At 36.3% G+C, this 24,469-nt stretch overlaps 1 protein-coding gene across 1 annotated transcript in view; it reads right to left on the reverse strand.

Annotated features, from left to right (window-relative positions):
• DNAH6 (dynein axonemal heavy chain 6) overlaps window positions 1-24,469 on the reverse strand; it is a 298,716-nt gene that overhangs the window by 41,711 nt on the left and 232,536 nt on the right. Inside the window, exons 63-64 of the mRNA XM_036873333.1 lie at window positions 17,964-18,133; window positions 3,618-3,808 (exon numbers count right to left, since the gene is read on the reverse strand). Of these exons, the coding sequence (XP_036729228.1) occupies window positions 3,618-3,808; window positions 17,964-18,133 (361 nt within the window). The remainder of the gene's footprint in view (window positions 1-3,617; window positions 3,809-17,963; window positions 18,134-24,469) is intronic.

The following is a 24,469-nucleotide window of genomic DNA, read 5'->3' on the forward strand; positions in this document are numbered from 1 at the left end:
TTAGCTTATTATTTTTTCCTTCTGTTAGAGTTTAATAATTAAGTTTTAGATTGCTTAATTATTCTTAGTGGGAATATTAGCCTGACATTTCTGAAACCAGAAGTTATTAAACATGCATAAATTTACTGCTAGGTGCCTCATTACTAAACCTTAATGGTTTTTGATATGTTACACTGTTTTTGTCATTTACTTCCACTTATTGGACAATTGCCATTATGATTTCCCTTGAACAGATTGTTCAGAAGGACATTTTTTTGTTTTCCAAATATTAAAAAAATTAAGATTGATTTCTAAGATTTACTGTGGGCAGAGAATGTTTGTCATCTTTTCGAAATACGTGTCTTTTTTAGAACATGGTTAATTCTTATAAATGTTCCTTGTGTACTTAAGATCTTGCATTTGCTCTATTTGTTGAGTGTAAAGAGCAAGGTTGTTAATTTCATTGTCAAAATATTTTATATCCTTACCAATTTTGCAAATTTTATGTGCTTCACAGTAGTTATTATTATTGATGTGTTAAAAATTTCCACATTAATGTTGATTTACCAGTTTCTCCTTGTATCAATTTCTCCAGTTTTTGCTTTACATATTTCAAGCTTTGTTAGTTGTGTACAATTGTACAATTGGTGTTTCTTCTTTGTGTATTTTTCTTGTATATCATATAGTTCCCCTCTTTATCTCTAATATATATATATCTTTCCTCAAACTCTATTTCGTGATATGCATTGGAACTGTTAACAGCTTTCTTTTGGTTAGTATTTGCATAGTATATCTTTTGCATCTCTTTATTTTCTAACTTCCTGTGCTCTTTTTGTGTTGTATTTACATTTTCTAAGTAGTATAGAGTTGAATGTTGTTTTGAAAATCCAGTTTGCTTTTCTTTATCTTTTCACAGGTGAGATATTTACTCTTATTTAGGTATGGATTGGCCAAAAGGTTCATTCGGGTTTTCCCATAAGATGTTACGGAAAACCCGAACGAACTTTTTGGCCAACCGAATATTTGGATTAATTTCTACTCTTTGGTTTGACTTTTTGCTTTACTATGCTTTATCTTTGAATTTTGTTCTTCTTCTCTTCTATCTAATGTTGGATTAAAATTTGCATTGTATATTCTTTTGTCCCTCTGCTGGCTTGGAAGCTATACATTATATATTATTTCAGTATTTTCCCTTAAAATTTCAACATATTCATTCAACTACAAATTTTCCTACAGCAATATAGAGTTATTCTGTACTTCTTTTTTCCTCCTGAATACATCAGGAACTTAGCACACATTAACTACTATTAACACCCCTCTCCATTCTCTGATTGCTGTTTTGAATTGTTTTACCTTTAATAATTCCTATGACATGTTTAAGACATACAAAAGTTATAAAGTTAATATTTACAATAAGTATCCATGTACCTGCAACCCAGCTTAAGAAGTAAAACATTATCTACATGATCTGAGTCTGCAGCGTGCCCCTCCCTGTTCACTTCTTTCATTACCCAAACTTCACCTCCCAAGGTCACTGCTATCCTGGTTTTAGTATAATTTCCCTATTTTTCTTTATTCTGTTATTGAAAAAATATGACTTCCTAAACAACATATAATATATATGTTTAAAAATTTTATACACTATATCAAACTTCTCCAATATTATATAGTTTTTGTGCAACTTAAATTTTTTGCTCAATATTAGTTTGTGAGACCCATCCATATTGATATACGTAGTCATAGTTTATTCATTTTCATGGCTATAGTGTATTGTATTTAATTTTACGAATAAACCACAATTTATATAATCATTTTTCTAGATGGACAATTTGGTTGTTTCCAGTGTTTTTTTTTTTTTGGTATTATAAACGTTTCTCCAAATGTTCTTGAACATGGCTCCTTGCACGCATGTGACTGATTTTGTTGGAACATGCAAATTCAGTAGTGAATTGTTGGGATATGGGGAATGCTATCTTCAACTTTAGTGTACTGCTAATTATTCTTCAAAGTGATTTTAACCAATTTTTTACTCCCTCTTGCAATATGAATGTTTCTACAGCTCCCTATCTTTGCCAACATTTTGCTAATTTGATGAGTATGAAATGACATCTTCTAATGGCTTGAATTTGTTGTTTCTTAATTACTAGTGAGGTTGGACATCTTTTCATATGCTTATCGGGATTTAGATTTCCTTTTCTGAGAATTTCCCTTTCACGTTTTTTGTCTTTATTCCTATCGAACTGTTTTCTTTTTCTTATTAATTCACAGCAGCTCTTAAAAGTTCTGTATACTAATTCTTTGGTAGGACTTCAGAACCAAAGGCAAATGTGTAGGACCATTTGATGGTCAATTTTATGTGTCAACTTAACTGGGTCACATGGTACTCAGACATTAGGTCAAACATTATTCTGAATGAGTCTGTGGGGGTGTTTCTGGGTGAGATTAATATTTGAATCAGTAAACTGAGTAAAGCAGATTGCCCTCCTTAATGTGGATGGGCCCCATCCAATCAATTGAAGACTTGAATAGAACAAAAAGGCTGAGTAAGAGGGAAATCCTCTTGCCTGACTGTTTGAGCTGGGTCATTGCTTTTTTTCTGACCTTTGAATTCAGATAAAAACACTGACTTTTCTTGGGTCTTGAGCCTACTAGCTTTCAGACTGGGATTTGTACCATTATTATTCCTGGTTTTCAAGCCTTTGGACTTGGACTAGAACTACACATCATCTCTCCTGGGTTTCTATCTTGCTGACTGCAGATTTGGGGCCTTATCAGTCTCCATAATCATGTAAACCAGTTTCTTACTTTACATACATAATATATATACACATATATAGGATAAAATATAGATAGGGCATTATATACATATTATATTTTTATATATCCCATTGGTTCTGTTTCTCTGGAGAAGCCTAATACAGATTATGAACTTCAAAGAACAGATGGGATCCATCATCTTGTAATCACCAGTCCAGGGACCAGGCCAGACTAGCCACTCCATGCAAAGGCCTGTCAGAGCTGGAGATTACTTCCTAGATAGGAGACCCCTACTCTCCTCTGACACTCTGTGGTCTTGTGCACTTTCCTACCCATCAGGACACCATCTTGGGGAGGAGCAGGGGAAGAAGGAGTCAGGAAGACTGAGCTTTCATGAGAAAGAAGCCAAATCAGCTTACCCTGGAGACATTTAAACCAGAAGAAAATATAATATTGTAAATTCACAAGTTTAAACTTTCCCCTCCCTCTCTTAACCAGCAGAGTAGAAGCTCAGGAGAAAGATGAGATTAATAATACAACATAAAGAGCTATGGAATTTTTCGCACATTTGAGCATAAGGAATAAACTACAGTTACATTAAAATAATGTCTTAAATAACAAATGTTTTAATCACTATTGCATTAGATTATTATACTTCAACATTTTAAACAATCTCCCCTTTGCTCAAATGAAGTTTACATCTGCTCTTACGATATTTAACACCATTTAACAACATGCATAGCTAAATATTAAAGTGTCTTAATTTATTTAGTAAGGAATACCTGAACTAGGAATTCACACTCCACTAAGGGAAGAAAAAAGGCAAATTTTAACAAGGAGATGTTCATATGAATTATTAAAATTGCACAATATGACCTTACCGTTCTGAATACCCGCTGTCCCGGGCAAACCTCTGAAATGCACCCATGGGATCTGAGCCTGTGCTTAAGATAAATACCAGGGGAGTTTTGTATGACATGTCTTGATACAGAGAGGGCAGGTCCACGGGTGGTGTCTCTACAAAGGATTTCCCAAGATTTTCTATTACAAAGTCTGTAAGAGCAAAAACCACCTGAAAATTGAAAGGAAAAACATTACAAAAATACTGGATGAGGTTCCAATTCAACAATGTATCAGAAGTTCTAGCCAGAGCCATTAGGCAGGATAAAGAAATAAGGCATCCAGGGCTTCCCTGGTGGCGCAGTGGTTGAGAGTCTGCCTGCTAATGCAGGGGACACGGGTCAAGCCCTGGTCTGGGAAGATCCCATATGCCGCGGAGCGACTGGGCCCGTGAGCCACAATTACTGAGCCTGCGCGTCTGGAGCCTGTGCTCTGCAACAAGAGAGGCTGCGATAGTGAGAGGCCCGCGCACTGCGATGAAGAGTGGCCCCCACTTGCCGCAACTGGAGAAAGCCCTCGCACAGAAACGAAGACCCAACACAGCCATAAATAAATAAATAAATAAATAAAAATTAAAAAAAAAAAAAAAAAAGAAATAAGGCATCCAAATCAGAAAGGAAGAAGTAAAATTGTCACTATTTGCAGATGATAAGATCTTATACAGTTGAGCTTTGAACAACATGAGTTTGAATTGCACATGTCCACTTATACGGTGGATTTTTTTCCAATAAAAATGTACTATAGTACTACACAATCCATGGTTGGTTGAATCCTCAGATGAGCAACCACAGATATAGAGGGCTGACTGTAAAGTTATATGTAGATTTTCTACTGTGCAGAGGGCCAGTGCCCCTAACCTCTGCATTGTCCAAGGGTCATCTGTGTATAGAAAATTCTAAAGACTTCACCAAAAAACTGTTAGACCTAATAAATGAATTAAGTAAAGTTGCAGGATACAAAATCAACATACAAAACCAGTTGTGTTTATACACACTACAGTGAAATATCTGAAAGAGAAATAAAGAAAACTATCTTGTCAGAAAGAAAAAACTAAATACCGTATATTAATGCATATATGTGGAATCTAGAAAAATGGTATAGATGATCTTATTTGCAAAACAGAAATAGAGACACAGATGTAGAGAACAAACTTATGGACACCAAGGTGGGGAAAAGGGGCAGGTGGGATGAATTGGGAGATTGGGATTGACATATATACACTATTGATAGTATATATAAAATATATAACTAATGAGAACATACTGTATAGTATAGCTCAGGGAACTCTATTCAGTTCTCTGTGGTGACCTAAATGGGAAGGAAATCCAAAAAAGAGGGAATATATGTATACGCATAACTGATTCACTTTGCTGTACAGTAGAAACTAACACAACATTGTAAAGCAACTATACTCCAATAAAAATTAATTATAAAAAATAAAATAAAAAATAAATTTAAAAAAGAAAACTATCCACTTCCAATAGCATCAAAACCAATAAAATACTTAGGAATAAATTTAACCAAGTGAAAGATTTGTACACTGACAAGATATTGATAAAAGAAATTGAAGAAGACATAAACAAATGGAAAGATATCCTGTGTTTGTGGATTATAAGAATTAATATTGTTAAAATGTCCATACTACCCGAAGTCATCTATAGATTCAATGCAATCCCTATCAAAATTCCATTGGCATTTTTCACAGAAATAGAAAAAAATTCCTAAATTTATATGGAACCACAAATGACCTGAAATTGCCAAAGCAATCCTGAGAAAGAAGATCAAAGCTGGAGGCAGGACACTTCCTGAATTCAAATCATATTCCAAAGGTGTAGTAATCAAAACAGTATGGTACCGACAAGAAAACAGACACATAGATGAATGGAACACAACTGAGAGTCCAGAAATAAACCCACACATATATAGTCTACTACTAATATTTGACAAGGAAGCCAAGAAAAATCAGTGGGAAAAGAATAGTCTCTTCAATAAATGGTGTTGGACAAACTGGACATTCACATGCCGAAGAATGAATTTGGACCACTATCCTACACCACTCATAAAAATCAACTCAAAATGAATTAAATATTTAAATATAAGACCCAAATTCATAAAACTTCTAGAAGAAAACGGAGGGGAAAATTTCCTTGACATAGTTTTAGCAACGAGTTTTTGGATATGACACCAAAAGCACAAGCAACAAAAACAAAAATAAACAAGTGGGACTATACCAAACTAAAAAGCTCCTGCACAGCAAAAGAAGTAACCAACAAAATAAAAAGGCAACCTATGGAATGGGAGAAGGTATCTTAAAACCATACATCTGATAAGGTGTTAAAATCCAAAATATGTAAGAAACTCATGAAACTCAATAGCAAAAACAAACAATCTGGTTAAAAAATGGGCAAAGGACCTAAATAGGCATTTTTTCAAAGGAGATATACAAATGGCCAACAGGTACATAAAAAGGTGCTCACCATCACTAATTATCAGGGAAATGCAAATCAAAACCACAATGAGATATCACCTCACACCTATTAGAATGACTGTTAACAAAAAGACAAGAGATATCTAGTGTTGGTGGAAAAAAGGGAACCCTTTTGCACTGTTGGCAGGAATGTAAATTGGTGTAGCCACTATGGAAAACAGAATGGAGGTTCCTTAACAAATTAAAAATATAGCTACCAGATGATCCAGTAATCCCACTTCTGGGTATTTATTTGAATGAAATGAAGTCACTACCTTGAAGAGATATCTGCACCCCCATATTCATTGCAGCCTTATTCACAATAGCCAAGACATGAAAACAATCTAAATATGCCTCCACAGATTAATGGGTAAAGACATTTGGTAAATATATACAATGGAATATCTTGCCATTTGTGATAGCATAGATGGACCTCGAGGACATTAAGTTAAGTGAAATAAATTAGACAGAGAAAGATAAACACTGTATGGTATCACTTACATGTGGAATCTAACAGAGCTGAACTCATAAGAAACAGAGAGTAGAATGCTGGTTGCCAGGGTATTGGGAGGGGGAAGAAATGGGGAGATGTTTCAAAGGGTACAAACTTCCAGTTATAAGATGAATAAGTAGTAGGGCTCGAATGTATAGCATGGTGACTCTAGTTAACAATATTATATATTTAAAAGTTAAGAGATTACATCTGAAATGTTCTCACCACACACACACACACACACACACACACACACACACACACGGTAATTATGTGAGGTGATGGATGTGTTAATTAACCATATTGTGGTAATCATTTTGCAATATATGTATGTATCAAATCATCATGTTGTACATCTCTTAAACAATGTTACTTGTTAGTTATATCTCAGTAAATCTGGAAAAAAAATATAGCTCAGGCAATGTAAATTAAAAAACATGTCTCTATAGGTAACAATTCTATCATTCTAATATATATATATATATATATATACTTAATTAATTAATTAATTTATTTATTTGAGTTGGGTCTTCGTTGCTGCACACAGGCTTTCTCTAGTTGCGGCGAGTGGGGGCTACTCTTCGTTGCAGTGCACGGGCTTCTCATTGTGGTGGCTTCTCTTGTTGTGGAGCACAGGCTCTAGGCACACGGGCTTCAGTAGTTGTGGCACGTGGGCTCTAGAGCACAGGCTCAGTACTTGTGCCGCACGGGCTTAGTTGCTCCAAGGCATGTGGGATCTTCCCGGACCAGGGCTTGAACTCGTGTCCCCTGCATTGGCAGGTGGATTCTTAACCACTGCACCACCAGGGAAGTCCTCTAATATATTTTTATAAAAAGAAAATTATAAAGTAACGTTTCCCCCCTCCAAAAATAAATTTAATAAAATAATGTAACACTCTTGAGAGACACTCAACATAACAGGAATAGAGGGGAAATTCCTCAACCTGTTAAGAAGTATCAATGAAAACCCCACAGCTAACATCATACTTAATGGTGAAAACTGAATGCTTTTCCTCCTAAGATAGGTACAAGGCAAGTATATCCACTGCCATCCACTGCCATTACTTCTCTTCAACATTGTCCTGGATGTTCTAACTAGGGCAATTAGTTAAGAAAATAAAATAAAAGATATCTAGATTGGGAAGGAAGAAGTAAAAGCATCTCTATTTGCAGATGACAAGATCTTGTATATAGAAAATGCTATGAAACACAGTAAAAGTCTGTTAGAATAAACAAGTTCAGCAGGTTTGCAGTATACAAAAGTATACAGCCATCAACTGTATTTCTCTACAGTAGCAGTGAGAAAACCAACAATGAAATTAAGAATGCAATTCCACTTACAATAGCAACAGAAAGAACAAAATACTTAGAAGTAAATTTAACAAGAGAAATGCAAAACTTAGTCTTTGAGAACTACAAAACATTGTTGGAATAAATTAAAGAAGATCCAAATAAATGGAAAAACACCCCATGTACATGGATTGGAAGACTTAATGTTGTTAAGATGCCAATACTCCCTAAATTGAGCTACGGAGTCCAATCAAAATTCTGGCTGGTTTCTTTTCAGAAATTTCCAAGCTGATCCTAAATTCATATGGAATCTCAAGGGGCCCAGATTAGCCAAAATAATCTTGAAAAAGAAGAGCAAAGTTGGAAGACTCACACTTCCCAATTTTAAAATTTGCCACAAAGCTACAATAATCAACACAGTGCAGTAGTGGTATAAGGGTAGACATATAGATCAATGGACTAGAACTGATATATTAGAAATAAACTCTCAAAATTATGGTCAATTGATTTTTGGCAAGGGTGTCAAGATCATTCAATGGAAAAAGAAGAGTCTTTTCAACAAATGATGCTGGGACAACTGGATATTCACATGCAAAAGAATCAAGTTGGCTCCTTACCTAACACTATATAAAAATTAAATCAAAATGGATCAAAGATCTTGATGTAAGAGATAAAGTTTCATAACTCTTAAAAGAAAACATAGGAGTAAATCTTCATGACATTGAATTAGGCAATGGCTTTTTAGATGTGGCATCAAAAACATGGGCAACAAAAGAAAAACAAATTGGAAATCATCAAAATAAAAATTTAAAAGATTTTGTGTTTCAAAGGACGCCATAAAGAAAGTGAAAAGACAACCACAGAGTGGGAGAACATTTTTTTCTTTCAAATCATGTATCTGTTAAGGAAATTTTATTTAGAATATATAAAGAACTCTTTCAACTCCATAAGAAAAAGACAAATAGTTTTAAAAAGGCAAAGGAAGGCTTCCCTGGTGGCGCAGTGGTTGAGAATCTGCCTGCCAATTCAGGGGACACGGGTTCAAACCCTGGTCTGGGAAGATCCCACATGCCGTGGAGCAACTAGGCCCGTGAGCCACACCTACTGAGCCTGAGCGTCTGGAGCCTGTGATCCGCAACAAGAGAGGCCACGATAGTGAGAGGCCTGCGCACTGCGATGAAGAGTGGCCCCCACTCGCCGCAACTAGAGAAAGCCCTCGCACAGAAATGAAGACCCAACATAGCCAAAAATAAATATAAAAACAAATAAATAAATTAACTTAAAAAAATGGCAAAGGATCTGAATAGACAGTTCTACAAATAGCCAATAAACACAAGAAAATATGCTCACTATTGTTAGACAAGGACACCACAAGAAAATTACAGACCAATATCCTTGATGAACAAATATGCCAAATCCTCAACAAAATATTAGTGAACCAAGTTCAAAAATACATTAAAAGGATCATACACATAATCAAGTGAGACTTATTCCAGGGATGCAAGGATGGTTCAACGTTCGCAAATCAGTCACTGTGATACACCACATTAACAAAATGAAGGATAAAAAACATATAAGCACCTCAATAGATGCAGAAAAAGGCACTTCCCTGGTGGTCTGGTGGTTGAGAGTCTGCCTTCCAATGCAGGGGACGCGAGTTCTATCCCTGGTCGGGGAACTAAGATCCCACATGCTCTGGGGCAACTAAGCCCATGCGCCTACAACTACTGAGCCCACGTGCCACAACTACTGATTCTGCAAGCCACATCTAGAGAGCCCATGTGCCACAATTACAGAGCCCACGTGCTCTGGAGCCCATGCACCACAACTAGAGAGAAGCCCATGTGCCACAATGAAGAACCCGTGCACTGTGACAAAAAATCCTGTGTGCCGCAACTAAGACCTGATGCAGCCATAAATAAATAAATAATAAATATTAAAAAATAGATGCAGAAAAAGCATTTGACAAAATTCAATACACATTTATGATAAAAACTTCAACAAAGTGGGAACATATCTCAACATAATAAAGACCATATATGACAAGCCCACAGCTAACATCATACTCAATAGTGAAAATGTAAAAGTCTTTCCTTTAAGAACAGGAACAAGGCAACGATGCCCACTCTTACTACTTTTATTCAACATAGTATTGGAAGACCTGGCCAGAGCAATTAAGTAAGAAAAAAAAAAGACATCCAAATTGGAAAGGAAGAAATAAAACTGTCACTGTCTGCAGATGACATACTGTCATATATGGAAAACACTAAAGACTCTATCAAGAAACTGTTACAACTAATAAATGAATTCAGTAATATTGCAGGATACAAAATCAAGACACAAAAATCTGTTGTGTTTTTACACACTAATAACAAACTATATGAAAGAGAAAAAAAGAAAGCAATCCCATTTACAATTACATCAAAAAGAATAAAATACCTAGGAATACATTTAACCAAGAGATGAAATACCTGTATATTGAAAACTACAAGACATTAATGACAAAAATTGAAGAAGACACAAATAAGTGGAAAGATATTCTGTATTCATGGTTGGGAGAATCAATATTGTTAAAATGTCCACAATACCCAAGGCAATTTGCAGATTCAGTGCAATCTCTATCAAAATTCCAATTGCATTTTTCACAGAACTAGAATAAATAATCCTAAAGTTTGTACAGAACTGCAAAAAAACCTCTAATAGCCAAAGCAATCTTGAGAAAGAAGAACAGAGCTGGAGGCATCACACTCCCTGATTTCAAACTATGTTACAAAGCTCTAGTAATTAAAGCAGTATGATATTGGCATAAAAACAGACACACAGATCAATGGAACAGAACAAAGAGCCCAGAAATAAACCCAGGCATATATGGTCAGTTAAATTACATCAAAGGGATCAAGAATATAAAATGGGGAAAGCACGGTTTCTTCAATTAATGGTGTTGGGAAAACTAGACAGTCACATGAAAAAGAATGAAACTCAGCCACTATGTTATACTATACATGAATATTTACTCAAAATGTATTAAAGACTCGAACATAAGACTTGAAGCCATAAAATTCCTAGAAGAAAACATACGCAGTAAGCTCCTTGACACAGGTCTTGGTAATGAATTTTTGAATCTGACACCAAAAGCAAAAGCAACAAAAGTCAAAATAAATAAGTGGGGCTACATCATACTAAAAAGCTTATGCACTGCAAAAGAAACCAAAAAGCTTATGCACTGCAAAAGAAACTATCAACAAAATGAAAAGGCAACCTACTGAATAGTAGAAAATATTTGAAAATCTTAGATAAGTGGCTAATATACAAAATATACAAATAACTCATGCAACTCAATAGCAAAAAGCCCCCAAACAATCCAATTAAAAAATAGGCAGAAGATTTGAATAGGCATTTTTCCAAAAAAGACATACAGATGGCCAACAGGTACATGAAAAAGGTGCTCAGCATCATTAATCACCAGGGAAATGCAAATCAAAACCACAATGCGATATCATTTCATACCTGCTAAAAATGACTATTATCAAAAAGACAAGAAATAAGTGTTGGTGAGGATGTTGAGAAAAGGGAACCCCTGGGCACTGTTGGTGGGAATGTAAATTGGTGCAGCCACTATGGAAAACAGTGTCTAGGTCTGCAAAAAATTAAAAATAGCACTACTGTATGATCCAGCACTCACAATTCTGGATCTTAATCCTAAAATGAAAACACTAACTTGAAAAGATATATGCACCCCATGTTAACTACAGTACTATTTACAATAGCTAGGTCATGGAAACAACCTGTGTCCATCAATGGATAAATGAATAAAGAAAATGTGGTATATATACATATATATATATATATATATATACACACACACACAATAGAATATTATTCAGGCATGAAAAAGAATGAAATCTTTCCATTTGCAACAACATGAATGGCCCTTGAGGGCATTATACTGAGTGAAATAAGTCAGACAGAGAAAAATAAATATATTACCTCTCTTATATGTGTAGTCTTAAGAACAGCAGCAACAACAACAAACTCCTAGATACAGAGAACAGATTGGTGGTTGCCAGAGAGGGGAAAATGGGTGCAGAGGATGAAAAGGTTAAAAAAAAAAAAAAAGTGTGTGTGTGTGTGTGTGAGAGAGAGAGAGAGCGAAAGAGAGAGAACGAACTTCATTTCCTAAGATCGGAATTCTTTTTTTTTTAAACATCTTTATTGGAGTATAATTGCTTTACAATGGTGCGCCAGTTTCTGCTTCATAACAAAGTGAATCAGTCATACATATACATACGTTCCCACATCTCCTCCCTCCTGCATCTCCCCCCCTCCCCCCTTCCCCATCCCACCCCTCCAGGCGGTCACAAAGCACCGAGCTGATCTCCCTGTGCTATGCGGCTGCTTCCCACTAGCTATTTTACATTTGGTAGTGTATATATGTCCATGCCACTCTCTCACCCTGTCACATCTTACCCCTCCCCCTCCCCATATCCTCAAGTCCATTCTCTAGTAGGTCTGTGTCTTTATTCTCATCTTGCCACTAGGTTCTTCATGACCCTTTTTTTTTCCTTTTTTCCTTAGATTCCATGTATATGTGTTAGCATACTGTATTTGTTTTTCTCTTTCTGACTTACTTCACTCTGTATGACAGACTCTAACTCCATCCACCTCACTACAAATACCTCCATTTCATTTCTTTTTATGGCTCAGTAATATTCCATTGTATATATGTGCCACATCTTCTTTATCCATTCATCCAATGATGGACACTTAGGTTGCTTCCATGTCCTGGTTATTGTAAATAGAGCTGCAATGAACATTTTGGTACATGACTCTTTTTGAATTATGGTTTTCTCAGGGTATATGCCCAGTAGTGGGATTGCTGTGTTGTATGGTAGTTCTATTTTTAGTTTTTTAAGGAACCTCCATACTGTTCTCCATAGTGGCTGTATCAATTTACATTCCCACCAACAGTGCAAGAGTGTTCCCTTTTCTCCACACCCTCTCCAGCATTTATTGTTTCTAGATTTTTTGATGATGGCCATTCTGACCAGTGTGAGATGATATCTCATTGTAGTTTTGATTTGCATTTCTCTAATGATTAATGATGTTGAGCATTCTTTCATGTGTCTGTTGGCCATCTGTATATCTTCTTTGGAGAAATGTCTATTTAGGTCTTCTGCCCATTTTTGGATTGGGTTGTTTGTTTTTTTGTTATTGAGCTGCATGAGCTGCTTGTAAATCTTGGAGATTAATCCTTTGTCAGTTGCTTCACTTGCAAATATTTTCTCCCATTCTGAGGGTTGTCTTTTGGTCTTGTTTATGGTTTCCTTTGCTGTGCAAAAGCTTTTAAGTTTCATTAGGTCCAATTTGTTTATTTGTGTTTTTATTTCCATTTCTCTAGGAGCTGGGTCAAAAAGGATCTTGCTGTGATTTATGTCATAGAGTGTTCTGTCTATGTTTTCCTCTAAGAGTTTGATAGTGTTTGGCCTTACACTTAGGTCTTTAATCCATTTTGAGTTTATTTTTGTGTATGGTGTCAGGGAGTGTTCTAATTTCATACTTTTACATGTAGCTATCCAGTTTTCCCAGCATCACTTATTGAAGAGGCTGTCTTTTCTCCACTGTATATGCTTGCCTCCTTTATCAAAGATAAGGTGACCATATGTGCTTGGGTTTATCTCTGGGCTTTCTATCCTGTTCCATTGATCTATGTTTCTGTTTTTGTGCCAGTACCATACTGTCTTGATTACTGTAGCTTTGTAATATAGTCTGAAGTCAGGGAGCCTGATTCCTCCAGCTCCATTTTTCTTTCTCAAGATTGCTTTGGCTATTTGGGGTCTTTTGTGTTTCCATACAAATTGTGAAATTTTTTGTTCTAGTTCTGTGAAAAATGCCAGTGGTAGTTTGATAGGGATTGCATTGAATCTGTAGATTGCTTTGGGTACTTGAGTCATTTTCACAATGTTGATTCTTCCAATCCAAGAACATGGTATATCTCTCCATCTATTTGTATCATCTTTAATTTCTTTCATCAGTGTTTTATAATTTTCTGCATACAGGTCTTTTGTCTCCTTAGGTAGGTTTATTCCTAGATATTTTATTCTTTTTGTTGCAATGGTAAACGGGAGTGTTTTCTTAATTTCACTTTCAGATTTTGCATCATTAGTGTATAGGAATGCAAGAAATTTCTGTGCATTAATTTTGTATCCTGCTACTTTACCAAATTCATTGATTAGCTCTAGTAGTTTTCTGGTAGCATCTTTAGGATTCTCTGTGTATAGTATCATGTCATCTGCAAACAGTGACAGCTTTACTTCTTCTTTTCCCATTTGGATTCCTTTTATTTCTTTTTCTTCTCTGATTGCTGTGGCTAACGCTTCCAAAACTATGTTGAATAATAGTGGTGAGAGTGGGCAACCTTGTCTTGTTCCTGATCTTAATGGAAATGGTTTCAGTTTTTCACCATTGAGGACAATGTTGGCTGTGGGTTTGTCATATATGGCCTTTATTATGTTGAGGAAAGTTCCCTCTATGCCTACTTTCTGCAGGGCTTTTATCATAAATTAAGATCGGAATTCTTAACCTAGAATTATAAAATCATATGTGGGAGAGCATTCATACATTTTCTAAGAAGGCCTGCAACTTTCATCATATTCTTCAAAGGGTCCAAGTGACAAAAAAGAATCCCTGCCCTCAGGCTGACCTGCAGCCTGTGACTGGGAAGGGTGGGCAAGTATCCCTTGTGAAGTCCCTTTGCTGCTCCTATCAAAGCCTAGGTGGTGCCCAAGGGGAGTGACTCCACCCACTTCCGGTTCAGGGCTCGATTCCATTTCCCATTCTATTTATTTCATATTTGCTCCCATGAGCAGCAGCTCTGACCACAGCCTGAAGGCCTGTCTCTGAGCTCTTCTGGGCCCTTTTCTGGGACCCTCTTCTCACAGTAGGCCCTCCCTCCAGTCCCTGCTAGGCTTTCCCAGCCAGGGCACTACTCCACGTCTAGCTGCTGCTCACCCCTTACCTCCCCACCAGATTGGATGTTGGTATGACACAGGAAATGATTTATATGAGAAGTTGAGAATATCACCCCTTCAAAGAGGTCCTCCTTGGTTCCCACCCTAAACTGGCTTTCACTCTATTACTTTTATGAAACTTCCCATTCATGTCCTTCCAAGAACTTTTTGCAAATGGAAAATATTTTATTCTTTTATTTTCCCTCTCTCCCACTAGAATGTAAGCCCCTGGGAGTATGGACTTTGAATTTTTTCTTTTTCACAATTGTAGCCTCAGTGCCTAGAATACAATAATTACTCACCAAGGTATTTGTTAAATGTTCTATGAACAGAAGCTGAGGGAAAGTTACCAATCTTCAAATATTGGAAGGTGACTCTCAGATCTTTCCTGAGCTGGTCTTCTCTGGACCAGAGAAATGGGAATGCTGGCTGGGAGGCAAGGCCTCACAGCAGGTGGGATCTTGCATAGACATAGCCGACAAACATCTCTTCTCTAGGAAATCTTCCAGTAGTCATATTTCTACTGTATGATGCAATTTCCCTATCCATAGCTAACTGGACCAGGGGTAAAACTTAAGTCAAGCTGGACCAATCAGAATCTCTCTCTTAAGAATTTGAAACTAGAGGAAAAGTTTATAGTTGCGAGCTGAGTGCTGATAATTGCAATACTACAGAGCTATGTTCATTGAACTGCCCAGGTTATTACTCTTCCTGAAGAGTGATTAATTGGCTTTTCTTTGAATTTAATGAGCTACCCCCCAGTGTCTTTTAATTTTAATAAATCCTTTTTTTCTTAAACTTATTAAGTTTACTCTCTATGGTTGTAACCTAAAGAACCTTAGCTCATACATAGAGACACAGAACCTGAAACAACAACAATTTCCTATAGTCTAGAATTTTCTAGTCCATGTCTTAATCTTTAAAACTCCTTCTTCTTTGGGGCACCTGCCACTTAGTCATCCTTCATTCTTGTCAGCATCCAACCTGGTAGCCACTGTCCCATATTCACTGAAGACTTTCCATCTGCTCATAGCTTTCCTCTTCATTCATGTCTGTTCCAGTGATTTATCAACTGTGTCTCACCATCTGGGGTGACACAACCTAGGTTCAGGGTCCATAAAGCCATCCCACATCCTAACCTCACAGTTCCTTGACCTCTAACTCTAATGCACATCATCTCCTCACTTTCTCAGTCACCCACACCCATGGCCACCCTCAGGACATTGTCATCACTTAGAACTGCTCATCAGAAATTTTAAGTTCAACTTTGATCACAACCTCTCCCGTCCTTCTAGCTGTGCTACTCCTCTAGTCCAACTACATTTGCTTCCAAAGAAACTTTCAAGGTTTTTCCTCTTCTCCCAGTCTATAAGCTCTTTCTTAGATCTCTCCCCGTTTATAGAACTACTTTTACCAACAGTCTCAATGGCTTTTTATCCTCTATTCATCTATTGTAATTATTGGTAGCCCAGGTTGACCCCATAGCCTTTCAGTGTTCCTACAGAGATGGCAGAAAATCCTACAGCATAGCTTCAATATTTCCCAACTATGCTTTGGCTTTCTCCAGTGAGTTTTCTTTCTCTCATTTCTCATAGGAACATCCTCCATTCATTCATTCTGTTGATAACTTGCTGTACTGAAACTCTATACTTCTTTGGTTTCCATGTCACTTCTTTCTCCTGGTGTTCTTCTTGCCCCTCTGCCTCTTCCTTCTCATGGGTTCTTCATCCTTTCTCTCTGCCCTTTCAAAGTTGGTGCTTGTCAGGGTTTCATCCTTTGCCCACTTGTCCTCTTATTCCATTATTCCTCTACCATTTTAACAACTCCTGTGGTTTTACTTTCCAACTCAATGCTGATGATTCCCCAATCTCTATTTCTAAGCCATATTTCTCTCTAGAGTTTTATAACCAGATATTAATTGGTCTCCAGACTTCTATACACTCTGATACTGGTGGACACTGCAGACTCAGTGACATCTTCCTCTGACATGTTTTTCCTTTCACATTTGCTTAGTTGTTGATACAACTATCCCCTTTGGCACCTACGCAGAATCTAGGAGCAACACAGTTGCCCCATCTCCACATCCCCATCCATCTCTTTAATCTACTACCTCTATCTTAATTCATGCTGCCATAATTAAAAAAAAAATCTATTGGAGCATAGTTGATTTACAATGTTGTGTTAGTTTCAGGTGTACAGCAAAGTGATATATATACATACATATATATATATGTATATATATACCTATCTCTCTCTATATATATCCATTCTTTTTCAGATTCTTTTCTAATATAGGTTATTACAGAATATTGAGTAGAGTTTCCTGTGCTATACATCAGGTCCTTGCTAGTTATACATTTTATATATAGTAGTGTGTATATATTAATCCCAATCTCCTAATTTATCACTTACCCCCACGTTTCCTCTTTGGTAACCATAAGTTTGATTTCAAGATCTGTGAGTTTTTCTGTTTTGTAAATAAGTTCATTTGTATCATTTTTAAAATTAGATTCCACATATAAGCAATATCATATGATATATGTCTTTGTCTGACCTCACTTAGTATGATAATCTCTAGGTCTATCCATCTTGCAGCAAATGGCATTATTTTGTTCTTTTTTTATGCAGACTATTGTAATTTCTTATATAAACTACATCAACCATCTTCAAACTGGTCTTGGTAACTATGGTGTTTTTCTCTTCAAATGCCTTCTTCCCATTGCTGCCAAGATCTGAAAGGCCCATCAATCCCTTGCTAACGCTGTCCAGCAGATCCCTGCTCTCCCTAGCAGAGAGCACAAGTTCCCCATGACACACACCAGGGAAGGACCACCAGGTTGCTGGCTGGCTCTCCAACCTTTTCTTTCATCATTTTGTGTATAAAACATTGTGTTCTGTTAATAACACAAAGTCTCTATTTCTTATTAATAACACAGAGTCACAAACGACCTCCCAAACTTGGCCATTGCTACTCTCTAAACAAATCTAATTCAGTCCATGAATCATAATTGGCTGGTGAGCTTTAGTAGAAGTAATTATAACACAGTTCTTTAATGAAAAAATCTCCTACCTTTTCTTCTTTACAGCATTTAATAAGAATTAGCTTATGGAAAGAACTTAATTCTGGACGCCAAAAATTATGGCTTGTGGGCACCATTTCTGTTGTCATGAGTTGATCATCCTCCTTTATTTTAGAATAAGCTTCCTGTTCAGGTGGGTTAAGATAAGTCTCAAAAGATCCTGGAAACACAATTTAAAAATATGCTTTAATTAAAGTTGCTTTGACTTTGATATTAAATAAATGTATTTGATAATTAAAAAATCTCTACATTTACCATTAGCTTTTTACATTACCACAAATGTAAATATATTTAATCTCCCCCTACCCAACCTAATTAAAAAATAGTGAATTTAAAATTGGATCAGAAAACGAATTCAAACCACTTAACAAAAGGCAAAGCTAAAACAAATGACAGAGAAGTTGAAAATGAAAGGATGCAGAGATATAGCAATCAAATGTGAGCAAAAACAAACACCTGACATGATAAGAGTAACATTGGATATATTAGAATTCAAGGCAAATATAATTAAATGGGATGAAATAGTTCAAGTTATATTAATTAAAATACAAACCCAATAATAAAAACACAATAAAACAAACCTATATGTGTTAGGCAATAGCATAAAAATACATCAAACCATCACTGCTGAAGGCAGAAGAAAAAGCAGAAAAACATATTAGTGATAGGAAATAACACAACTGTCAGTCTGTGACAGATAAAGCAAATTAAAAATTCTGGTATAAATATTTTTTACCATATAAATAATATATGAATAAATTGACACTGGTACAACTTTATGCCCTAATAAACAGAACACATTGCCCTCAACCCCCCTGGAATATTTATAAGAAATGGGCTTGCATCTCGCATGAGGCTTAGGATCCTAGGACCCTTACTCTGGTTATAACATGTAGTAAGAATTAGCATTGAAATTCCTGCAGATAGAGAGGGCAGACAGCAGAAGCAAGAAGAACTACAGTTCTGCAGCCTGTGGAACAAAAACCACATTCACAGAAAGACAGACAAAATGAAAAGGCAGAGGACTGTGTACCAGATGAAGGAAGAAGATAAAACCCCAGGAAAAACAACTAAATGAAGTGGAGATAGGCAACCTTCCAGAAAAAGAATTCAGAATAATGATAGTGAAGATGATCCAGGACCTCGGAAAAAGAATGGAGGCAAAGATTAGAGAAGATGCAAGAAATGTTTAACAAAGACCTTGAAGAATTAACAAACAAACAAACAGATGAACAATACAATAACTGAAATGAAAAATACACTAGAAGGAATCAATAGCAGAATAACTGAGGTAGAAGAACAGATAAGTGACCTGGAAGACAGAAAGGTGGAATTGACTGCTGCAGAACCGAATAAAGAAAAAAGAACGAAAAGAAATGAAGACAGCCTAAGAGACCACTGGGATAACATTAAACATATGAACATTCGCATTATAGGGATCCCAGAAGGAGAAGAGAGAAAAAGGACCCAAGAAAATATTTGAAGAGATTATAGTCAAAAACTTTCCTAACATGGGAAAGGAAATAGCCACTAAAGTTCAGGAAGTGCAGAGAGTCCCAGGCAGGATAAATCCAAGGAGAAACATGCCGAGACACATAGTAATCAAACTGATAAAAATTAAAGACAAAGAAAAATTATTGAAAGCCACAAGGAAAAAATGACAAATAACATAGAAGGGAACTCCCATAAGGTTAACAGCTGATTTCTCAGCAGAAACTCTACAAGGCAGAAGGGAGTGGCATGATATATTTAAAGTGATGAAAGGGAAGAACCTACAACCAAGATTACTCTACCCAGCAAGGATCTCATTCACATTCACCAGAGAAATCAAAAGCTTTACAGACAAGCAGGAGTTAAGAGAATTCAGCACCACCAAACCAGCTCTACAACAAATGCCAAAGGAACTTCTTTAAGTGGGAAACACAAGAGAAGAAAAGGACCTACAAAAACAAACCCAAAACAATTAAGAAAATGGTAATAGGAACATACATATCGATAATTACCTTAAACGTGAATGGATTAAATGCTCCAACCAAAAGTCACAGGCTTACTGAATGGATACAACAACGAGACCCATATATATGTTGTCTACAAGAGATCCACTTCAGACCTAGCGACACATACAGACTGAAAACGAGGGAGTGGAAAAAGATATTCCATGCAAATGGAAATCAAAAGAAAGCTGGAGTAGCAATTCTCATATCAGGCAAAATACACTTTAAAATAAAGAATGTTACAAGAGACAAGGAAGGACACTACATAATGATCAAGGGATCAATCCAAGAAGAAGATATAACAATTATAAATATATATGCACCCAACATAGGAGCACCTCAATACAGAAGGCAAATGCTAACAGCTATAAAAGAGGAAATCGACAGTAACACAGTAATAGTGGGGGACTTTAACACCTCACTTACACCAATGGACAGATCATCCAGACAGAAAATTAATAAGGAAACACAAGCCTTAAATGACACATTAGACGAGACAGATTTAATTGATATTTCTAGGACATTCCATCCGATAACAGCAGATTACATTTTCTTCTCAAATACACATGGAACATTTTCCAGGATAGATCACATCTTGGGTCACAGATCAAGGCTTGGTAAATTTAAGAAAATTGAAATCATATCAAGCAACTTTTCCGATCACAACACTATGAGATTAGAAATCAATTACAGGGAAAAAACACTAAAAACACAAACACATGGAGGTTAGACAATATGTTACTAAAAACCAAGAGATCACTGAAGAAATCAAAGAGGAAATAAAAAAAATACCTAGAGACAAATGACAAAGAAAACAAAACAATCCAAAACCCATAGGATGCAGCAAAAGCAGTTCTAAGAGGGAAGTTTATAGCAATACAATCCTACCTCAAGAAACAAGAAAAATCTCAAATAAACAATCTAACCTTACACCTAAAGGAACTAGAGAAAGATGAACAAACAACACTCAAAGTTAGTAGACGGAAAGAAATCATAAAGATCAGAGCAGAAATAAATGAAATAGAAACGAAGAAAACAGTAGCAAAGATCAATAAAACTAAAAGCTGCTTCTTTGAGAAGATAAACAAAATTGACAAACCTTTAGCCAGACTCATGAAGAAAAAATGGGAGGGGGCTCAAATCAATAAAATTAGAAATGAAAAGGAGAAATTACAATGGACACTGCAGAAATATGAAGCATCAGAAGAGACTGCTACAAGCAACGCTGTGCCAATAAAATGGACAACCTGGAAGAAATGGACAAATTCTTAGAAAGGCATAAGCTTCTAAGACTGAACCAGGAAGAAATAGAAAATATGAACAGACAAATCACAAGTAATGAAATTGAAACTGTGATTAAAAATCTTCCAGCAAACAAAAGTTCTGGACCAGATGGCTTCACAGGTGAATTCTATCAAACATTTAGAGACGACCTAACACCCATCCTTCTCAAACTCTTCCAAAAAATTTCAGAGGAAGGAACACTCCCAAACTCATTCTATGAGGCCACCATCACCCTGATAACAAAACCACACAGAGATACTACAAAAAAAGAAAACTACAGACCAATATCACTGATGAATATAGATGCAAAAATCCTCAACAAAATACTAGCAAACAGAATCCAACAACACATTAAAAGGATTATACACCATGATCAAGTGGGATTTATTGCAGAGATGCAAGGATTCTTCAATATATGCAAATCAATCTGTGTGATACACCACATTAACAAATTAAGGAATAAAAACCATATGATCATCTCAATAGATGCAGAAAAAGCTTTTGACAAAATTCAACACCCATTTATGATAAAAACTCTCCAGAAAGTGGGCATAAAGGGAACCTAACTCAACATAATAAAGGCCATATATGACAAACCCACAGCAAACATCATTCTCAATGGTGAAAAACTGAAAGTATTTCAAATAAGATCACAAACAAGACAAGGATGTCCACTCTCACCACTATTATTAAACATAGTTTTGGAAGTTTTAGCCACGGCAATCAGAGAAGAAAAAGAAATAAAAGGAATACAAATTGAAAAAGAAGAAGTGAAACTGTCACTGTTTGAAGATGGCATGATACTATACATAGAGAATCCTGAAGATGTCACCAGAAAACTACTAGAGCTAATCAATGAATTTGGTAGAGTTGCAACATACAAAATTAATACACAGAAATCACTTGCAATGCTATATGCTAACAATGAAAGATCAGAAAGAGAAATTAAGCAAACAATCCCATTCGCCATTGCAACAAAAAGCATAAAATACCTAGGGATAAACCTACCTAAGGAGGTAGAAGATCTGTACTAAGAAAACAATAAGACACTGATGAAAGGAATCAAAGATGACACAAACAGACGGAGAGATATACCATGTTCTTGGATTGGAAGAATCAATATTGTGAAAATGACTATATTACCCAAAGCAATCTACAGATTCAATGCAATCCTTAGGAAATTACCAATGGCATTTTGTTACAGAACTAGAACAAAAAATCTTAAAATTTTTATGGAGACACAAAAGACCCTGAATAGTCAAAGCTATCTTGAGGGAAAAAAACGGAGCTGGAGGAATCAGACTCCCTGACTTCAGACTATACTACAAAGCTACAGTAATCAAGCCAATATTGTACTGGCACAAAAACAGAAATATAGATCAATGGAACAGGACAGAAAGCTCAGAGATAAACCCACGCACCTATGGTCAACTAATCTATGACAAAGGAGGCAAGGATATACAATGGAGAAAAGACAGCTTCTCCAATAACTTGTGCTGGGAAAACTGGACAGCTACATGTAAAATAATGAAATTAGAATACTCCCTAACACCATACACAAAAATAAACTCAAAATGGATTAAACACCTAAATATAAGCCCAGACACTATAAAACTCTTCGAGGAAGACATAGGAAGAACACTCTTTGACATAAATCACAGCAAGATCTTTTTGACCCACCTCCTAGAGTAATGGAAATAAAACCAAAGATAAACAAATGGGTACCTAATGAAACTTAAAAGCTTTTGCACAGCAAAGGAAACTATAAACAAAATGAAAAGACAACCCTCAGAATGGGAGAAATTATTTGCAAAGGAAGCAACAGACAAAGGATTAATCTCCAAAATATATAAACAGCTTATGTAGCTCAATATTAAAAAAACAAACAACCCAATCAAAAAATGGGCAGAAGACCTAAATAGATATCTCGCCAAAGAAGACATACAGATGGCCAAGAGGCACATGAAAAGCTGCTCAACATCACTAATTATTAGAGAAATGTAAATTAAAACTACAATGAGGTATCATCTCACACTGGTTAAAATGGCCATCATCAGAAAATCTACAAATAACAAATGCTGGAGAGGGTGTGGAGAAAAGCCTCTTGCACTGCTGGTGGGAATGTAAATTGATACAGCTACTATGGAGAACAGTATGGAGGTTCTTTAAAGAACTAAGAATTACCATGTGACCCAGCAATCCCACCCTACGCATATACCCAGAGAAAACCATAATTCCAAAAGACACATGCACCCTAATGTTCATTGTAGCACTATTTACAATAGCCAGGTCATGGAAGCAAGCTAAATGCCCATTGACAGACGAATGGATAAAGAAGCTGTGGTACATATACACAATGGAATATTACTCAGCCATAAAAAGGAATGAAATTGGGTCATTTGTAGAGATGTGGATGGACCTAGAGACTGTCATACAGAGTGAAGTAAGTCAGAAAGAGAAAAACAAATATCGTATATTAATGCATATATGTGGAATCTAGAAAAATGGTACAGCTGAACCAGTTTTCAAGGCAGAAAGAGACACAGATGTAGAGAACAAATGTATGGACACCAAGCGGGGAAAGCGGGGTGGTAGTGGTGGTGCTGGGATGAATTGGGAGGTTGGGATTGACATATATACACTAATATGTACAAAATAGATAACTAATACTGAGCATGGGAAAAAAAAATAAAGAAATGATTTAAAGAAAGAAAAAAAAGAAAGACAACCCACTGAATGGGAGACAAAAAAAAAAAAAAAGAAATTCCTGCAGGTGCAGGGAGCACAGTACGGTGTAAGCCCCTCAGCAAACCAGCACAACCATCTAGTGATGAAACAGGCTGCTGCAGTCGAACATTAGGCAAAGTAGTTGGCTTCCATGGCGGGCTAGAAAACCACTTTCTCCAGCTGGTCTACTGGGACTCTCCTCTGAGGGTCTAACAATAGCAACCACAGAGCTGGTGACAGTTTGTAATTTAGTGACACTTAAGACCATGGCCCTGGAGCCATGGTGTACGTACCTCTGCAATACTTCTAATTTCTATATGAAATATACACAATTACATGGTATGAGACCACAGAGCACAGCATACCACAGTGCTTTCTAGTTGAAAGTGGATGCATCATTCTGAGGGCCAGGTAGTAGAACCACTTATTCCAAAAGGACTTCTTTTCTCTTCAGGTTCTCATTACTGTATAATCACCAGGGCTTTGACTAA

This window comes from Balaenoptera musculus, chromosome 13 (assembly GCF_009873245.2).
Source record: "Balaenoptera musculus isolate JJ_BM4_2016_0621 chromosome 13, mBalMus1.pri.v3, whole genome shotgun sequence".
In the NCBI taxonomy this organism is placed as follows: domain Eukaryota; kingdom Metazoa; phylum Chordata; class Mammalia; order Artiodactyla; family Balaenopteridae; genus Balaenoptera; species Balaenoptera musculus.